The following is a 20,369-nucleotide window of genomic DNA, read 5'->3' on the forward strand; positions in this document are numbered from 1 at the left end:
GAGGGTCAGAGAGAGAGGGAGTCACAGACTGAAACAGGTTTCAGGCTCTGAGCTGGCTGTCAGCACAGAGCCCGACGCGGGGCCCGAACCCACGAACCGTGTGATCATGACCTAAGCGAAAGCCGAAAGTCCGACGCTTAACCGACTAAGCCCCCCAGGCGCCCCTATTTATTTATTTTTGAGAGAGAGAGCAAGTGGGAGAGGTGCAGAGAGAGGGAGACAGAGGATCCAAAGCAGGTTCCTTGCTGACAGCAGAGAGTCTGATGTGGGGCTCAAACTCACGAACTGGGAGATCATGACCTGAGCTAAAGTCAGCCACTTAACTGACGAAGCCACCCAGGCGCCCCAATAGTTTGCTCTTTTATTGCTGAGTAAGAATACATTATGTGACTATACCACAGTTTTCTAGTCCTCTGTGGACATTTGTGTTGTTTCCAGCTTTGGGCTATTATGAATAAAGCTGCCATAAACATTTTTATGTCTTTGAAAAATATTTTAAAAATTTGTTTTTGGTAAATGCTTAGGTATGAAAATTGCCAGATCATACGTAAGTACATGTTTAACTTTATAAGAAACTGCCCAACCACTTTTCAAAAATGGTTGTATCATTTTACATTCCCACCATCAGTGTTTGAGAGCTGTAGTACCTTTACATTTTTACCAACATTTAGTATTGTCTTTCTTAAATTTTACCCATTCTTGTGGATATTGACTAACATCCTGCCATATAGAGGTATTTTGAAGTAAAGAGAGTTAAGATACCAAATTTTGAGTCGGGGGGGATTATTTTGCTCTCCTTTTAAAGATTTATTTACAGGATAGATAGCTTAAATCCATGCATGTTAAAGTACCTTGAAAAACATAAACTTTTATTATATAAATGTTAATTATGGAAAAGAATAGAACCATATCTAACAAACTTAAAATTTATGATTATATATTTTATAGTTGAAGCTATTGCTTTTATTTTAAATGTGTACTGTTTCATGAAGAAGTCATTTGGAGAAGCTGACCTTCTCATTCGCTTCTCCAGGATGAAATTGCACTGCAGGAAAAGTGGACAGTATAAGTGTTTTAATAGAATTTTTCTTCTATTTTAATGTATGGCAATTCAAGAGATAAAAGTTTTAGAATTTTTTTCTTATTGCCTCGTTATATCAATCCTTTAAAATTTATTGAGGTTTCCTTTATGGTCTGGTCTGTATTCAATTTCCATAAATGTTTCATGTGTGCTTGAAATGAATGTGTATTCTATAGTTATTAGGTACTAAGTTCTAAACATATCACTAGATAATGTTTATTAATGGCATTGTTCAATTTTCTACCTCTCTGTGGATTATTTTGACTACTCAGCTTCACAATTAAGGAGTGTTAAAATTGTCAACTGTAATGGTACATTTGTCTCTATTTGTAGTTATGTCAATGTTTGCTTTCTATGTTTTAAGGTCATGTTATTAGTTATATACTAGTTTAGACTTATGTCTTCTTAATACTTGTGTCTATATATTGAGCCTCCTTATCTCTAGTAAAATATTTGCCTTAGAGTTTATTTTGGTTTATATGAATATAGTTATAGGTATTTTGCTTTTATTAGTATTTGCATTGTTTATCTTTTCCCACTATTACCTGCCAATATTTTTCTTTGTGTTTTAGATGCATCTTTCGTGAATGGTGTAATTTTGACATTTAAAAAGAATAGCGTGGCAGAACTAAATGTTAAGCAGAAGTTTTAGTCCATTACCTTTATTGATTATTGATATATGTAGATTTTAAGTATTTAATATATAATTATTGATATATTTAATTTATTTCTACCATCTTTGTATTTTATATTTGTCCCATCTTTTGTCTTTGTGGTTTTTTCCCCCTCATATGGATTTAGTCCATTTTTACTTCTGCTTTGGAATCCTTACTTGTCTTTTAGTGGTTAGCCTAGAAATTTTAGCATAATGAACTTATCAAAGCCTACGCCTTCTTTTAAACAAAACAAAGACTTTAGAATCGATCCTTCAATACTAATCAACCCTGTCCTGACTTACGCAGTATTCTTGTCAAGTATTTTCTTTTTTAATCCCACAAGAAGTTAATTTTATTGTTTTTATAGTCAGTGTTTGCTTAGATTTATCATATACATACTTACTCATTTCTGTGCTCTTCAATGCTTGTCCCATCTCTGATCTTCTGTTGACATAAAGTGTATTCTTTAGAATTTCTTTTAGGGAGAAACTCATGCTCGTAAACTCTCAAAAACTTTGGAAAAAAAAAAAAACCTTCATTTTGCTATTATTCCTGAACATTTTGCTATGTCCAGAAATTTAAAGTGACAGTTTTCTCTTAGCACCTTGAAGGTACTCCACTGTATCTTGCTATTTCTGTTACTGTATAGTCAGTTCTTAGTCCAATTGTGGCTTGAAGGTCATCAGTCTTATCTCTCTGGCTACTTTTAAGATTTCTTCTTCCATGTTATCACTCTAGGTGTAGATTTTAAAAATATGTATGTATTACTTGAAATTCATTGAGATTCTTGAATCTGTAGAATGTCATTTTTTACCACTTCTGTAGTTTGCTTGGCTATGTATTTCTTCCAGCTTTGCCTCTGACTCATTTTCCCTCTCATATTAGATCTTCACTGTCAGAATTTTCATTCTGTTCTTTATGTGTTTTAACAAGTCTCTCATTTTTTCCCTTTCCCTATCTCTCTGGGATATTTTTTGATAGTTTCTTCATTTTTTCACAGTACACCACTTTCTCTAGCAATATCTAATTTGCAGTTTTTAATTTTTAATCTCTACAAAGTCTTTGATTCTTTTTCAAATCTGCTTAATTATATGCCTTTATTTTATTTTTTAAAATCTATTAAATATTTGTGTGTGCTATTTCTAATACTTCCAATATCTGAAAATTTTGACGATCTTATATTCTTTCTGTTGCTTCTCATTGTGTCTTATTTACTGTGATTTTAATGATATTTCACTGTGAGATGACCATTTTACTTAGAACTTTATTTGCAGAAATTTTTTGGGTCCTGAGGTGAAGGCTAATTCTTCCAGAAAGGACTTGTATTTTCTTCAGTCAGTGTTCTAATATAGGAACATATTAAACTAAACTTTCAGTTTGATTTTTTTTAAGTCATTCAAATATTAAGAATTTAGGATGCAAATATGCATGAAAGTCAGTCTTTGGTCATAAAGTTTCAGCAGAAAACTTTTTTTCTTTCCACTTAAATGTAGGCGGTTTTCCCTATAGGCACTCTTAAAGGAGCCACTGATTTCCAATTCTCCCTTGTACCAAGAGAGTAGTCTTCTGAAGGCCCAATATATATATTTTTAATTTATTTATTTATTTTGAGAGAGACAGAGACAGTGTGAGTGGGAGAGGGGTAGAGAGGAAGAGGGAGAGAGAGAATCCTAGGCAGGCTCCATGCTGCCAGCTCAGAGCTTGACCCAGGACTTGAACTCACAAAACCACGAGATCATGACCAGAGCTGAAACCAAGAGTCTGATGGTCAACTGACTGAGCCACTCAGGTACCTTTGGAGGCCCACTTTTAAGGGATGGTCTCCCACTAAACTTCTTACCTGGGCTATGTCTGCTGTAACTCAAGCCCTCAGAGGCTGGAAGCCAATGATCAAAGATCAGAAAACGTCCTTAAGGCAAAAGCTGGCTACAGTAATCCCTTTATTCTGTCTGTATTTTTAACTTCAGTCTTTGGCCTAGTTTTTGTTTTCTTACCAGTACCTCTTTTATGGATGTATTTGAAATTATTAAAATGTTTTATACTGAATCTGTAGCTGTTTGTAGCAAGGAAGTTAGTCCTGGCACCCAGTTACTATATTGTGGAAATGAAAGTTAAATAATTTCATAGGTAGATAAATTAACTGCTATAATTTTCCCCTTTATGAATTTCAAAATTAGTTTATGCCTCCTGTACCCACTGTATAAAATTTATAAAGGCAAAGCTAATAATTTTGTCTATGAAGTCCTCTAATCTCACCCCTACAGGAGTAACCAATTGGTAACATTTGGTGTACATCATTTGACCCTTTATCTATATAAATTAATAACTGCAGTAGGTAGGTGGTTTATTTGTTTTACATAAAAAGGAATCATAGTATATACATTAATATGCAACTCATTTTCTTAAGAATTGACCTTGCACATAACCTCAAGTCAGTACCTAGAAATATCTTTGCCTATGTTTTCAAATGTATTTTTATAAACAAAGATAATATAGTTTTACATAAATATCTTACTTTGTAGATGCTCTATTTTTTTGGTTTATTGTTTTTGTTTGGGTTTGTTTTGGTTTGATTTTTTGGCTTATTGCATTCTTTTTCTCTCTTCTCCCCTTTCTCCCAGCCTAATATATACACAGCATCACGGGCCAAGAATAAACACACTGGTTTGATTTCTTACATTTCAAGGAATTTCTTATATGCATTATAATAATATGGCCATTAGTGGCCGGCTGAAGTGAGACTTGAATATCTGCTTCCTCACTCTTGGGCTGTGTGATCTTGCAAAAATCCTATAAACTCTTCAGCCATAGGTCACTGGGATAAAGTGGAAATCATAATTTTTTTAATAATCCCTACCTCAAAGGCTTATCATGAGAATTATGTGCATTAATACATATTAAGTGTTTTAGTTTGTGAAACTTTCACTTCACATGTCTAGTCGCTGAAAATACAAAATCGCAGCCTCTGACCTGAGAAACTTTTAGCATTGTGGAGAGTAAGGCACAGGTATTTTTATATAAGAGGATAGGGACCCTGATGGTGGGTTGCGTGGTGTCCTGTAGTATCTCGCAGTACAGGCACTTGGTCCAGCTGGTTGGCATGTAGAAAAGTTCTGATTTCTGGAGCTAACATTTTAGATGAGTGTTAGAGAATGAACTGGAGTTAGCATTGTCATTCTGTGAATGTTAGCGATTATTCTCAATATCAATACATTTGTTTCTTTTCCTTTTTTGTTTAATACAATCTTTTTTGTCTATTGTTTAATGCGATAGTTTCTTTTCCTTTTAGGAAAGCTGATCTACCAAGTTCAGTCACCTGATGAAGGGGCTTTAGTGACTGCTGCAAGAAATTTTGGGTTTATTTTTAAGTCTCGAACCTCAGAGACAATAACAATAGAAGAATTGGGAACCCTGGTTACTTACCAGCTTCTTGCCTTCTTGGACTTCAACAATATCAGAAAAAGGATGTCTGTCATAGGTATGACTGGTAGCTGAGATTATGTTTGATCTTTTGATAGTACTCATCACATTGATGCTTCTTGAGCATGATTTCACTCCTGGTTACATACTGAGAATTGTGGTATTTTTGTAACTTGATGAACTTTCATTTTCAACTTAGCTGCAACAGTACAGTAGTAAGTATAACTAATGTGTAGCAAGTGCTTACTGAGTCCAGCACTACTGTAGATGGTCTACATGAATTAACTGCTTTAATTATCACAACAAGCCTATAAGGTAGGTACTCTTATTTCTTGCCCATTTTAAAGATAATAAAACTGAGACATACAGAACTAATCACTCCTCAAATACTAATCATTGTGTTTGCTAGAGATGTTTCCCAGGTTCTCATCACTACTTGCCTCTATTATTGCAATATCTTCAAAACTATTTCCTCTTAAAATAATGATCTGTGCTCATACCAAGGTGGTATTTCCGAAACCTTGGTAGCTTTCTAGAATTTAGAAGGTAACATTCTTAGCATGGCATTAGAGATTATTTGCAATCTGATCTCAGTCTGCTTTTCTTCTACTTCCTCAAACTTCCCCAGCCTCACTAGATCTCACTATTCCAGGCATGTATTGTGCACTTTCACCCTTTGTGTGTGCTATTTCCCCTACCTAGGACTCTCTTTTTCCCTACTTCTCTTCGTGGAAAACTTCTACTCACCTGGAAATGTCCCATTTAAATGCCACCTGTTCTTTCAATTCTTCTTCTTTCCAAATAACTGCACCCTCCTCTGTTTCTCAAAGCACCTAGTTCGTAACACCAGTGTGATACCAGCGCCGTGATTCTCATGGCCTTCCCAATTGTTAGAGTATGTGCTAGAGGGCAGTGCTATGTTTTAGCCATCTTACCTTGCCCAAGACCCAGCACAGAGCCTGGCACATAGTAGGTTTTCTATAAATGTTAAATAAAGTTTAACCCAATACTTTGTAACTTATGAATATCCTGATCATATTAAATCAATTTCTACTGTGGAAAACGTGTGTGTACATGGTTGGGTATTTGGCCTCTAACTACTGGAAACTAGCTGTGGGAGAATGCTCTCAGCAGGTAAAAATCAATCATCATCTGAGGATGTTTATGTTTATTCTTTTGACAATAGGCTGTAGGCGGTCATCATCAGTGCTGCCGATGAGCACATACACTGCTCTAGGCGTTGGCCTAACCATGTATCGGCAGAAGCTATCTTCTATTTACAGCTTCAGGGGAGGTGTTACTAATGTGGGGTTGGCCTAGAACTGGCTTCTCTTTGTTATGAGGGTGTTGACAAAAACCTAAAATTGCTACACAGGGAAATTTTGGCTTTTCCCCAGCATCAGTCACCACTATGGGCTGTGGAGAAATCACAGCCTAACCACAAACTTCAGATGTTTGACTTAATGGGTCCCATATGAAGCAAGGTAATGTTCCACCACAAAATGCATGGAGGCTTATGGGCTTTATTTTGGTTCTGTTTGGTTTTTAATCAGAAGGAATTTGAAAGAGGGGCTCCACTAGGGTAGAAAAGTCTCTGATAACAAGGCAAAAAAAACAATGCTAGTCTCATGATTGTCACATGGCTTGGTCTGTGGGGACAACACCCTGATGTGAAGACTCAGATATTTGCTGCTGCTGCTGCTTCCTCTTCTCTTCCTTTTCCTTCTCCTCCACCTCCTCCTCTTCCTCCTCCCCTTTTCTTTCTTTCTCTTCCTCCTCCTCTGCCTCCTCTTCCTCTTCTGTTTCCTCTTCTTCCTCCTTCCTTTTTTTGGAGGAGGGGAGCTATCATTCATTGAATCATGAATGTATAGTTTCAGTTCTAGTACTACTTTCATTCTGAGGCAAGAGCCCTGGTTTAATTCAGTTACCTAAATAAAAATAAGAGTTCTATGTAGAACTTTGTCAGAGGATATAGAATCTACTATACTGATAAACATATAAATCTTATTATACAGTTTTGGAAGGACCAATGCTGATAAAAATAGAGACAAAATTCAAAGATATTAATAGAGCTAAGTGGCACATAAACATTAAGGATTAAGTTAGGCTAGCTCCTTGAAAAGCCCTTGCAGGTCTTAAGTAAGACTTGTTCAACTATAAACTTTTTAGATATGATCAAAGTACAAATCACACTGCCATGACAGGCATTTCTCTATATGGATATATGAATAGCCATCCAACTGAGATATGGCAAAATAGAATTATTCATCACCATTCACAGAGTTAACTATTACATACACTCTTATAGCATACACCTGGAAACCATTTCTTTTTTTCTTTTTATGTCATAAAGGCATAGCTGCTTTCAATGAATTTTGCATAACCACAATTCACCTCAATTAAGCAAATATTTAGTAAGTGCCTACCACGTCCCAGGGATTTGAAGCTAAGGGAGAATGTGGAATTGAAAAGTGTTCTGTGTGATTGCACCCAGGAGAAGATGGTGAAGCAGGGTACGAACTAGGCTGAAAAACGAAAGGTCTTGATGATTCCTGTTTATGCCATGTTCAAGAGTCCCTACTTGATCCAGGGCAGAGGGAAACTATTGCAGGATTCTGAGCAGTAGTGTGAAGATGACTCTGGATGGATTCCAGAAGAGTGAAGAGAAGTGGGATTGAAATAAGTAAAACATTTAGGTTAATGTGAAAATATAGGCAAGAGATAAGGTGATGAAGAGAAATTCATGACTGCAGTTGGTTGTATGGGTGGTGGAGGGGAAGAGTTTGAGTGATGGCTGGATATCTGATTTGGGAGACTGAGTGAAGGGTGAAATTGGTTATCGGGGCAGAAACATAGGAAAGGTATCTGGTTATTAGAGGAAGATAATGTGTGCAGTTTGTATCTGGTGTGGCTGAGCACATCCAAAAGGAGGTGTCTCGTTGGTGGTTGGGTATACAGGTTCGAAGGGAGTGCTGAAGATGGATTTGGGCAGGATATACACATTTAAAAGCAATCATTCTGTCAAGGTACCCTGTAGCCATAGAAATAAGTATGACTGCATGAAGAGTGGGAGGGAATTAAATCCTAGGGAAGTCTTTGAGGAAGAACAGTGTATAAAGGACCAGTAAGAGGAGAAGAATCTATTACTAAAAATCTATGACTTTTGGCCAGACCTTGCCCACATGTTATCTTGACCATTTAAAACTTATGTTCTTTTAAATCTATTTTTAAAAGGCTAGCTTCTGAAATGAGTGAGATATGATTAGCCTTGAGATTTCCTAAGAGAAATGAGTAAAAACCTTGAAGAAAGAGAAAACACTTGTTGATCTGCAAAAGGAAAGTATTAGTGAGTAAAATTAAGCAGGATTCCATGAAATTGGATTTACACAAACTCTAAGGGGCTAATGCTCGATTAAGAAAAAACATGGAAGGAATGTAAACTCTTTACTAAATGAGAAGAATATAGATTGGAAAGGACTTTAGGAGTTGGGTCGTTTAAATATCTCCCTTTTCTCATGTAGAAACTGGGACAAAGAGATGGTAAGCGATTTGAACAAATCATAACTGGCTTGTGATTTCCTAGACCAGTGGTTCTCTGTGGGTGGTCTGGGGAAACCTAAGAAACTTTGAGAGCTTTTCAGAGGACGCACAAGCACAAAAGCATTTTCATAATAATACTAATGTTATTTGTCTTTTTTATTCTTTTTTCCATGAGTATATTGTGGCATCTTACAAAAGCCACCTGATGTGTGATATCAAACCAGATTGAACTACAGAAGCAGATATAAGAATCTAACCATCCTTTAAGCCAGGCATTAAAGAGACCTGTAATCATGTAAAACAGTGCCGTTCCAAAAACTAAATTTCTTTGTTGTGGAAAATATAATTATTTTTCATAGATATGTTATTTGTGTTAATGTGTCATATGTTTATTACCATAATTATTATAATAATCATATTATTATAGTAATATAATTAGTGCCCTAAGACCACTGTTATAATAAAATTTCTCAACTTTAATTTCTAATATGGTAAATATTATTAGATATAACCCACTTAAAAATGACTGGAGTTCTCACAAAGTTTTAAGAGTGTACAAGGGTTCTGAGACCAAAAAGTATGAGAACTGATGCTCTAGCTTAGACTATAAAAAACAATCATAGGGAAGTCATACTGGTAAAAGTAGAAGGCACATACTTTGCCTTTATAGCTCTGGTGATAGAAGGGAGAAAATATGGGAGAAACTGGATTGCTGTAGAAGAAAAGCAGGAAAGGCTTCCCTAGAATTAAATGTTTTTTCCCCCACTTGAACCGTTAGATAAATTCTATACGATTCTCCCCTCCCCCAGCTTTCCCCTAATGGGGGCAATTAGGGCCGGGGTACAAGAAAAACTGCATGGGTTCTGGCATCTAGGAGAGCTGACCATGGTCTTAGGAGAGAAGACAAGTCCTCGACAAGTCTCAACCCAAAAAGGTTCCCAGGGTGTATTATATATATTCAAAGCCAGGAGGAAACTAGAATAGATGAAGTCTTAGCTAAGAGTAACTCAAGGTTAGAAGGGAAATTAATTTATTGTACTTTGTTATTTATATTTCTTTAAATCATGATTTAAATTTTATATTCTATTAAATTAAGGTAGTCAATATTTATGTTCATCTGTTTTGAGCCATTCTGGTGTTAGAGAAAAGTTATAATTGAGTGGAAGGCATGTAATAGTCTTTGACTTGATGAAGCTTGTGATGGTCAATGTTCAGACCATGAAGTTGTGACCCAAAAAGTTGTTTTAAATTGTAGGTAGTTACTTGCAAGAACTATATTGTCATGTCATGTCACTCATTCAACAGGTAGTTAGTATGTGCCAAGCTGTAAAACCATGCCTACAAATGTAGGTATATTCTGTGGTTTCAAAAAGGATTTTTCTGAAGCAATATGTGTCACAGCTGGGTGAAGACTTCTGAACTAGAGATGAGACTGTCATTCTCAAACCTAGGGGGGCAGATTAAAAATATAGCCACCTAATATAGACTTCCAGTTAAAGGAAGGTAGAAAATAATTTTGAAAGCCCCCTATGAGGTATGCTTGCAGCCAGGATTGTGACCCAAAAATCAGTCACCAAGAATGAAAGAAAGGGCTTTTCCAAGGAGTAAAGAGGATAAAGAAAAACATCAGCAAAGACTGAAAGCTAATGCATAAACCATGGCTTTGAGTGGCTAGAATTCCATGTGGATATCATTTAGTATAATACTGAAAGTTGATTCCTACAGTAGGTCTTGAGTTTTGCAACAGGAAACAGGCAAGCAAAGCTTCAATTTGGTTCAATCGAGAAGACTTAATTTGAATTTATCAACTCTAGGTAAGAAGAATAGTAAGGTTGTATACATCAGAATAAAAACACTTATTTCTGAGTTTGGGAAATCAAAGGATTCCAGTAGATGGAACATTTCTAAGTTAATAGAACAGGAATAAAGCCAAGTGACTTACTAGTGACCTTCTAATTAAAGACACTAGGTATTTTACTACTGGCTAAAATGTTAGGCCCGTTTTCAAATTTCCTAGCTGGAGCCCTGGAAAAGTCTAGTTTTGACGGATTTCATTGATTATCCACTATGCAAAATTTTTCTTTTTAGTTCGAAACCCAGAAGGACAGATTAAGCTTTATTCTAAAGGAGCAGACACTATTCTGTTTGAAAAACTGCATCCATCCAATGAAGACCTTCTGACTTTGACAACAGACCATCTCAATGTAAGTGCCTCTGTCTTAAGGTTAGCACAGTGGCCCTTTGGCCACTTCCTGTGATTAGGTCTTATTTTAAAAATATAAGCTAAATGATCTGACGTTTGAAATAGAAAGCACAGGAAACTGTGCCAAGAAATGTCTGAAACCTGGCACATGGGCTCCTGCCCTGCTGCAAGTCTGATCAGTCTTACCACAGCTGGACGAACACACAGCAGCTCTGAAGTAGCCACTGCGTATCGGCTCCTGAGCTCTGGCCAGGAGAAGGGTCAGAACAAACCTGCTGTATCTCCCCTGCAGTTTGAAGCTTCTTCCCTAGAGACTGGACTGGTTCTGGGAAGAGGAGCAAGACACTTGCTTTCCTTTGGGTTCTGATGTGTCTGACACCAAAGGAATCCCTTATGATTACCCCCAGGAAATAGGTTAGGATTGTGCTTAGATGCTTGAGGAGAAAATCACAGACAGCTTTCTCCTCCTTCTGATCAGGTCCTTCTGATCAGATCATAAATCATGACGAGTCACTCATGTTCTCTAGGTTGAAGTTACCAAATGCATACATTCTGAGACTATGTCTTTACAAAAGCTTTCTGAAGGGAGCAGGAGTAATCTTTGGCTTTTTTTTAAATTTTTTTTTATTTTTTTGCAAAAGAGTAGGAGACTATGAATTAATATGAACATTAACCTGGTTTAAACCTGAGATTCAAGTGTCTCTCTGATAATTGTTTGAGGTTCCATTTAACCGAATATGAACTTTAAGGGCAGCTGGTCAAAACTCTCATATCCTCATTGGCTTTTCTCCTTTAAAAAATTATTGAGGATTCATGTTCTTTGTCAAGCCCTATATTTAATACAAAACATTCCCTGGATCTTTAAAAAACAAACAAACAAATAAAGCAAAACAAAAAAATACTTGCCTGACTTTAAGTTTAAAGAATGATGGTTTAGTAATATTGGTTACAAACATAGCTATTGTTTTTGTCTTTCCAATAGAGCATTCTTGATTTTCTTTTAATCTCTTCCAGAAGGCCGACATGGTCTTTTTAATTTTTTTTTTTTTTTTTTATGAAAACAACATTGGAATCATAAGTATCTGATTTTTGCCATTGCTCAAACACCAAAGGCCTTGGATTTTCATACATTCTCCTTTCATACTAAAGTATAGGAAGACTAATTTGGTCTTTTTACATTTCTCTGTACAAGAGATTTTTTCCAGGTATTATTGATTTGACTTTCTCTTTGCTTCATTTACTTTACTTTATTTGTTTTGGCTTTAAATTCTGAGGTTTTCAGTTTATATTTAATAATTGATTTTGAATTGTTTAATGGTAGGAAACGACCTTGCTCAAATGCTCATTTAGAATTAAACTTGTGATTCATGCACTAATTAAATAACTTAAATCATCTGTCCCCTTTGTAATGCCGTCTTAGAGTTGATTCACTGTTGTGCAGAACAGAGAGGAGAGCATTGGTAATGCCCAGTGCGGTTGCGAGTTAAAGGCAAAGAAGCGTTTCTGTGAATTAAGAGTACAAAAGATTGTTACAAGGAAGTAACTAGATTTTCAGATCAGTAGGGGACCCAGTGGTGGTCTTGCAAAATGTGATTGCAATGTCCAAAGTGCTACCAATTGCCTACAAGATAAATTTGGATAGTTTTTTCTCATGGTCTCTGGGGGCAAAACCACATCATTGTCATATGCACTGAATTTTCTTTCCATTTACCTAACTAGGGTGTGTCATGGTTTAACTTGTGCCTGAGCACAAACCTATGTCTTTTCCATAAGCCAAACAGAGCAGAGAAGATATGCTCAGTGACAATGTCCAAAGGAGCAGGAATGCTATAAAAACACTTGAAGTGTGGAGGCCCAAAACATGACCACTGGAGACCTAGATGAACTGAGAGGTTTCCAACATTCCTACAAAGCAATCTACATATGTTTCCAGCTATTGTGACTATGTGAGACACTTAAGGATCTTCCAGTCTCCTATTTTTATTTATTTATTTTTCCTATTAGAAGGATAAAGCATCAGAGATATCATGAGGCACTAAAGGAGATGTATGGTTCTTCAGTGAATTTGACCAATTATTGTATACTAACTCCATAGAAATCAGTTTCTCAAAAATAATGATTTTTTAAAATAACCTGACTTGACAGTGTTTTTACAATTTCTAAGAATTTTCATTATTAAAACTCTCATTCAGCCTTCAATTCTAGTCCTACTTCCCAGAAGTAAACATTTATATTAACTTTTCTGCCTTGTTCTCTCCTTTTCCCCTCAAGGTTATTATTGCAACCTCAATAATCTTTGACTTCCATTACCTGACCAGCATTTACTTATTCATCTGTACTTTTTTTGTGGAAGACTTCGAGCATAAACACAAGTAGAACTCAGTTAATTTTAGACATAGCTATATTATTAGGGGGAACATGACAAGACTATTGAGATGGCATGCTGCCATCTTTTGAGAGAGCTCCTACCTTTGATTTGAGAGCTGTGGTTCCTCTGAGGATCCTTTCCTCTCCAGTAGAAGTCGAGTGCCATGTGCCATGAAACAGGCTAGGTCTCTTATTGCCAAGAGTGCTTCCTTCATGTAGGGGATTGCTTGGAACCAATATATGTTGCTTCAAATGGGCATTTCAGGTCATGGGTGTGGTTGATCACTTCTCAACTAGGACACTTCAGCAGGCATTTCAGCTATCTGTAAAGAGAAGGCTAGCTCCCCTGAGTGTTTTAACCACATAGAAATAAAATACAAAATACGAACATTCTATCCCATTTCCAAGGGGATTAAAATGTTGGAGGTCAGGGTGGTCAAATAATACTCTTGGGACAAAATGAATTTAAGTGAAAAACTTCTTACCCATTATTGTTGTTGTTATTATTTCCATGATTATTATTCTGTGATAGTTCCTAAATTTGTGTGTGCTCTGGCAGGAATTTGCGGGGGAAGGTCTTCGAACTTTGGCCATCGCATACAGAGATCTGGATGACAAGTACTTTAAAGAATGGCATAAGATGCTTGAAGATGCAAATGCTCTCATAGATGAGAGAGATGAACGGATAGCTGGGCTATATGAAGAAATTGAAAGGGATTTGATGGTATGCGTTTAGAAGCATGATGATTTGTGTTTACAGAAGGGATAGTATGTGTTTAGAGATTAAGCATGGGAATAATCCATTGCTAAATGATCTTGCACACAGCAGATGTCCCCCTTTCAAACACTGAGTCATACTTTATACATTGGCTTCAAGTTTTCCGTGCGTGGCCTCAGAGAGCCTAGAGGATTAATTCTATTAGGAGTAGCTTATACAGTTGTCCCCTCCAAGTAGAACATAGTAGCATCTTTATTGTTTGTCAGCTTCTGGTATGTCCTTGATATTATGTTGGGGTTTTTTTTCTCTGCCTGCTTTATGATCTATCTATTTAGAGCAGGGAAACTTGCCATGAAGAGTGGCCATAGCTCTGAACCATCATAAGCCATGAGGTTCTGGTGATATCTCTGCTTCCCAGAGTATGATCTACTTTAGAAACTGCTCTTCCTTGAGGCCCCAGTGGCCATTATGCTCACCTATTGTGAATTACTAAGGAGCATGTTATGTTCATCTCTGGGTAAAATATTCCACAAGAACCTTCACTTTTTAGTTTATGGTATCTGTTGGTTTGTTAATTTAGGATAATGGCTTTACTTTTTTGTGACCCTTACTACGAGATTAGGGCTCTCCTTTGGACCTTTATATGTTGATAAGTGGGAAGCATCTGGGGAGTTCTTCAAGTCCTAGAAGCCCAAATGGCTTCTGATGGTTTCTGCTAATATGTTATCTGAGCAGATCAGAACCTGCATGTAAATTCTAACTTCCAGGATCTCTGCCATTAATTGGTGTGTCTATCAGTTGGCTTGATTCGGGAACCTCCTCTTAAGGTCCTTCCAAACCCATCACTGCACATAATAAGATGCTTGCTGTATCAATGCATCATAACTTTCATTTGCAGTTCATGTTCCCTGACCTCTAAACTCTGTGATTAAAAGACATACGTATTGTGTATGTTGTTTTCCTGCATTAACATATGGTATTCTCTATTTTTCAATAAAGCTACTAGGTGCCACTGCTGTAGAAGATAAGTTACAAGAGGGTGTTACTGAAACAGTTACAAATTTATCGCTAGCCAATATTAAGATCTGGGTCCTAACAGGAGACAAACAAGGTAATTTGGAAATGAGTGATGATGATGTCTTAAAGGGGGGGGGGGGCATATTTCTTTTTTTAAATGTCTATTTTTGAAAGAGAGGGAGAGCCTGAGTGAACAGGAGAGGGGCAGAGAGGAGACAGAGGATCCAAAGTGAGCTCTGAGCTGACAGTAGAGAGCCCAGTGCAGGGCTCAGACTCAGAAACTGGGAGATTATGACTTGAGTCAGAGTTGGATGCTTAACCAACTGAGTCATCCAGGCACCCTAGATGGGGGGCAATAATTTCTAAGGTAAAATTTTAACCAGAAAGCTTAATGAATTCGATATTTGCCCAGTCCTTCACATAGGAAAGAGTAGAAATACAAAAAGGAAAGCGAGTACATTACAAAATTTTATTACTTAAAAATAAAAGAAAACAAACTAACACATTATATTCTGTAGTATACCCTGGGGTCATTTGAGTTTCAGCTCAATTGCTTCTTAAATGTAGTAGTTTCGCCTGTAGGCAACAATGGTATTAAATAATGTTTAAATGTTGCTTCACATGGGAACTGCCCCCAGTCAGGACCGAGAGCAGCCCAGCACTGAAGCAGCACCTTAGAGACCTCAGGGCTACTTCTTTAGTTTTGTGATGGTTGAGAGGTTTGGGGAGATTCAGGGGAGCAGCTCTGTATCAACTTGTGTGGAAATACTTTGCAATTTTATCAATCACCACAGGGGTACCAGTGCAAACTGGCTAAATTCCAGGACTGCCCACATAGTGGTGCAAATGAGAGCTGACCCACTTTCATACTTGACAAAACACCACGTTAGCAGAGAAGGCGTCATTATGTTCAGAGTACTCTGTTTCCTAAGAATGAAAAGGGATCAATACTTTTTGCATCTATTGCTAGCAGTAATGGTTAAAACAAAAGTCATTTTATACTTGGTCATCAGTAAACCAGAAATATTTAGTTAATTATCACATGCATGTTTTCAAGATTGTCTCTACTTGTTACATTTTTTTTTTTTAGAACATGGAGGATTTGTAGATTTGATAAATCAGTCCTCTATATCTTCACCCAAATCACAATTATAAAAAATAAACAGAGAGTTGAGCTCTGTGGTGTGTTAGTAGAGACTTCTCAGAGTTTAGTGTTGATCAGTGGGTACATTCATAACTATTCACTTAGTCATGAATATTTACAAGTTTAATCTCATTTAGCTTTCATTTGTATAGCTTATACAAAGAATATGCTAACATTTTATCAATTGCCTTCAGACTTCAGAAAAATCTAGTTGTCCTACAAATTAATTAGAGCCGAGGCACCTGAGTTGCTCAGTTGGTTAAGCATCTGACTTCGGCTCAGGTCATGATCTCACCACTTGTGAGTTCAAGTCCTGCATTGGGCTCCCCTGCTTGTACTCTGTCTCTGTCTCTCTCAAAAATAAACAAACATAAAAAAAAAGAACTAGATCCTAATGACTAGAATAGAATTAGAAACAAATGACTCTACAGAAGATGGAAGGGGGACCTAACTATCCTAGGGTCTAGTTCGCAGGAGAGAAAGGACTGCTCAACATCATGTAGTACTCCAGTTACCTAGAAGCAGCATTCCTGGGTAGTCTTTGAGATGATCATCACATTCCAAAGTTTTATTTACTGAATGAGAAAATGGCATTGTTGCATGTGGGAGAACTATAAAGCTATAATAAGAGCATTTTTGCTGTTCAGCTGAACATTTTGTGAGCTTTTTTCAATGTGTCTCCCCCATCAGATTGAATAATTGCTAAATTAAATATGTCAGCTCTCTCAGAGGCAGTATTTGGGACTTAAGGTAAAAAAAATTATTCACACAGGATCTTAGGGTATTTTTTTAAGTACTAATTTTGGGAATCATTAAGTTTTTTCAAAAACTAGATGAGATGGCTGAGAATTTATAGATGTTGCTACTTCTCCATGGATTTAGCAAGTAGTGAATTTGGTCATGGAACCCAGGTTTTTAATTTAGCTCTGGGTGTTTTCTTGTGTTCTATTACTCATCATGCTCTCTCTGAAATTAAGGGGTAATGCCTCAAAACTTTTATGGAAAAGGTACTTATGTTATTATGTAAGAGTCTAACTGAACATTATTTTATATCAGAAACTGCCATCAACATTGGCTATGCCTGCAACATGCTGACTGATGACATGAATGACGTGTTCATTATAGCGGGGAACACGGCAGTGGAAGTCAGAGAAGAACTCAGGTAAGTATTAAAGGAAGGAGAAAAGGAAGAGAGGGAGTGATGGAGGCGAAGGAAGATCAGGTAGTTGAGAAAGTAGAAAGGTCTTTTATAGTTCCTGTGGCCTTAGTTTAGTATAGAGCTCTTTTTGCATGTTTTCTAAACTCCTGTTCTTTCTAGTGACAAACTGAGATAAGTTTGACATCAGTAGTGAAGTGTCATCTTCAGGCCTCTGACATTTTCCACATATTTTTAGAAAAGGATTTCGAATCATTTATGTTGAGTCGTCCTTTAGAAATAGCTCTTACATGACGAGAGATCAGATTCAATGAGGGCATTTGTTAAAAATACCAATTCACTAGCTTCTTCATTCTGGCCCCCAAATTAAGAACCTCCAGGGGACAAGGTATGGGGATTTGTATTTTCATAAGATGAAATTACGATTGGAAAAATTTGGAAAATACAACTGTAGGAGATGGTGCATAAAGTTGGAATAGAATCTTTCAGCATTAAAGGAAGTAGATATTTTGACATACTTACTATTAAACCCAAATGTATAATGCTTATGAGATATAGTATTGTGTAGTATTGGCTTCCAGAATAGGATTTAGTGATTTATTACTTCCATACAACATCCAGTGTTCATCACAAGTATCCTCCTTAAAGTCCAGCACCCATTTAGCCCATTCCCTGCCCCCACCTCACCTTCAGCAACCCAGTTTGTTCTCTAAATTTAACAGTCTCTCAGGGTTTGCCTCCCTCTCTGTTTTCATCTGATTTTATTTGTTCTTCCCTTCCACTATGTCCATCTGTTCTTTTGCATAAATTCCATGAAATCATATGATATTTGTCTTTTTCTAACTGACTGATTTTGTTTAGCAGAATACACTCTAGTTCCATCCACATTGTTGCAAATGGCAAGATTTCATTCTTTTAATTACCAAGTAATATTCCTGTGTGTGTGTCTGTGTATACACTACATCTTCTTCACCCCTTCATCAGTGAATGGACATTTTGGCTTGTAGCATAGTTGGGCTACTGTTGATAATGCTGCTGTCAACATTGGGGTGTATGTGCCCCTTCAAATCTGTGGTCTAGAGAGGTTTTTCTTTCTCTCCCTTTTGTCTCTCTACACAAGGGGATCCCTTCCCTCTGTGCCTATGTTGTTTTATCTCCCCCAATTCACATACATGCACCTCTTTCCTGCCAAGCTGTCTCTCTCCACCTGTGGAGATTTTTCTGACACTCTGCAGATAGATTTCCTGGGTGTCCAAAGTTTCTGATCTCAACATAGTTGTGTTTGAGGGACAAGGGAGATCCCAAGTCTCCCTACTTTTCTGCCATCTTAATTCCTCCAGCATTCTAGTTTTCAGTGTACAAATTTGTTACCTCTTTGGTTAGGTTTGTTCCTAGGTGCCTTATGATTCTTGGTGCAATCCATAGGATCAATCCCTTGATTTCTCTTTGTGCTGCTTCATTATTGGTGTATAGAAATGCAACAGATTTGTGTACATTGATTTTATGTATTCATGCATCAACGGTAGCCATTTTTTGGTGAAGTCTTTCAGTTTTTCCATGTAGACTATCATGTCATCTGCAAAGAGTGAAAGTTTAACTTCTTCCTTGCCAGTATGGATGCCTTTTATTTCTTTCTGTTGTCTGATTGCTGAGGCTAGGACTTCCAGTACTATGTTGAACAACAGTGATGAGAGTGGACGTCCCTGTCGTGTTCCTAACTTTAGGGGGAAAGCTCTCACTTTTTCCCAATTGAGGATGATATTAACTATAGGTCTTTCATATATGGCCTTTATGATTGATGTATGTTCCTTCTATTTCTACTTGAAAAGAAAGGAAGTCTTAACTATTAGCACCACTAACTGCTACTTGTAGATTAAATTTCCCAGCTTCTATACTGTTTTACCCATGGTAGGAAACTGCTGTACATGCTGGTAGAAGCTGTGACTGACACTGCATGTCTTTGCCAAATAAATTGGGAAATCTAATTATTATGGATATAATTTTATTATTGGTATTTCAATACAACTTTAATAATAGACTCCATGGAGTTTATTGGGGGAAATATTAATAATCTGTTTAGTAATTAATAACAATTTTTTTATTTTAAGAAAATCTTTCTATTTAAGTAACCTTTTATTTTGGGGGGACTTTAACTCTTGCTGAAGGAAGATGGATGTGAGCAGATCTAGATTGTGATGAGCCTAGTGCTAAATGCTTTGAGACCGTGCCTGAGGCACTATTATAAGCAGGATACATGTATTACATTTCATTCCCAAGGCAACCCAGTGGTAAGCATTATAATTATCCTTATTTTACAGATCAGCAAGTTGAGACATAGATATGCTAAATAACATGCCTGAAGTTTCACAACTGGCCAATGGTTCAGCTGGTATTTGAGTCTAGCATGGTCCCAGATCCTGTGCACTGAATCACTTGCCATGTGTCTCCCTACACTTGGACATTGGATGTGTTCTTACTCCCTTAAAATGATTGATCCAAAAAATTTAGCTGTTGAGGCATCTTGCTGCTTCACTCACATACCAGTGTAGTGGTGAGAGCAGAATAAATTTCAGGGAGTGATAGCAGGTGTAAGATGAAGGACATGGGCTTTGTGTTAGAGGGACCCAAGTTTGAATCTTGAATTTGTACTCATTTGGCAGGTTGACTGACTTTCAGTATCCTATTCAACCTCTCTTTGATTGGTTTCCTTATTTGTAAATGGTAGAATATACAAATATCTACTCTGTAGATTATTTTATTTCGGAGATTAAAAAAGGTAAGAATGTAAAGATATATGGCCAATGAGCACACTTCTTGCCTTTTCCCACCTCCACATCCTCCCTTCCCTTTCTTCTCTTTTCTTTAGCTGTTTTTCCACAACACGGACTCCGTTTATTAACATTTCTCCAACAGACTCTGGAGTCTGTATTAAATTATATAAAAAATAAAATTCTATCAGTATTTGCCTATGTCAAATGGCAGTTAGCTTCTAACCAGGTTGATATTAGCAGTTTTCTACACTAGGTTGATGAAAATAACACAAAACTTAAAAAAAAAGTGGTGAGTA

At 36.8% G+C, this 20,369-nt stretch overlaps 1 protein-coding gene across 3 annotated transcripts in view; it reads left to right on the forward strand.

Moving 5' to 3' along the window:
• Positions 1–20,369, forward strand: part of ATP8B4 (ATPase phospholipid transporting 8B4 (putative)) — a 232,935-nt gene that overhangs the window by 161,460 nt on the left and 51,106 nt on the right. For all 3 annotated transcript variants that reach the window (XM_039237152.1, XM_039237150.1, XM_039237151.1), the window contains exons 16-20: positions 5,027–5,215; positions 10,786–10,901; positions 13,827–13,991; positions 14,985–15,096; positions 17,203–17,308. In XM_039237152.1, the coding sequence (XP_039093083.1) occupies positions 5,027–5,215; positions 10,786–10,901; positions 13,827–13,991; positions 14,985–15,096; positions 17,203–17,308 (688 nt within the window). The remainder of the gene's footprint in view (positions 1–5,026; positions 5,216–10,785; positions 10,902–13,826; positions 13,992–14,984; positions 15,097–17,202; positions 17,309–20,369) is intronic.

This window comes from Hyaena hyaena, unplaced genomic scaffold, assembly GCF_003009895.1.
Source record: "Hyaena hyaena isolate Hyena2069 unplaced genomic scaffold, ASM300989v1 scaffold_120, whole genome shotgun sequence".
NCBI classification, from domain to species: Eukaryota; Metazoa; Chordata; class Mammalia; order Carnivora; family Hyaenidae; genus Hyaena; species Hyaena hyaena.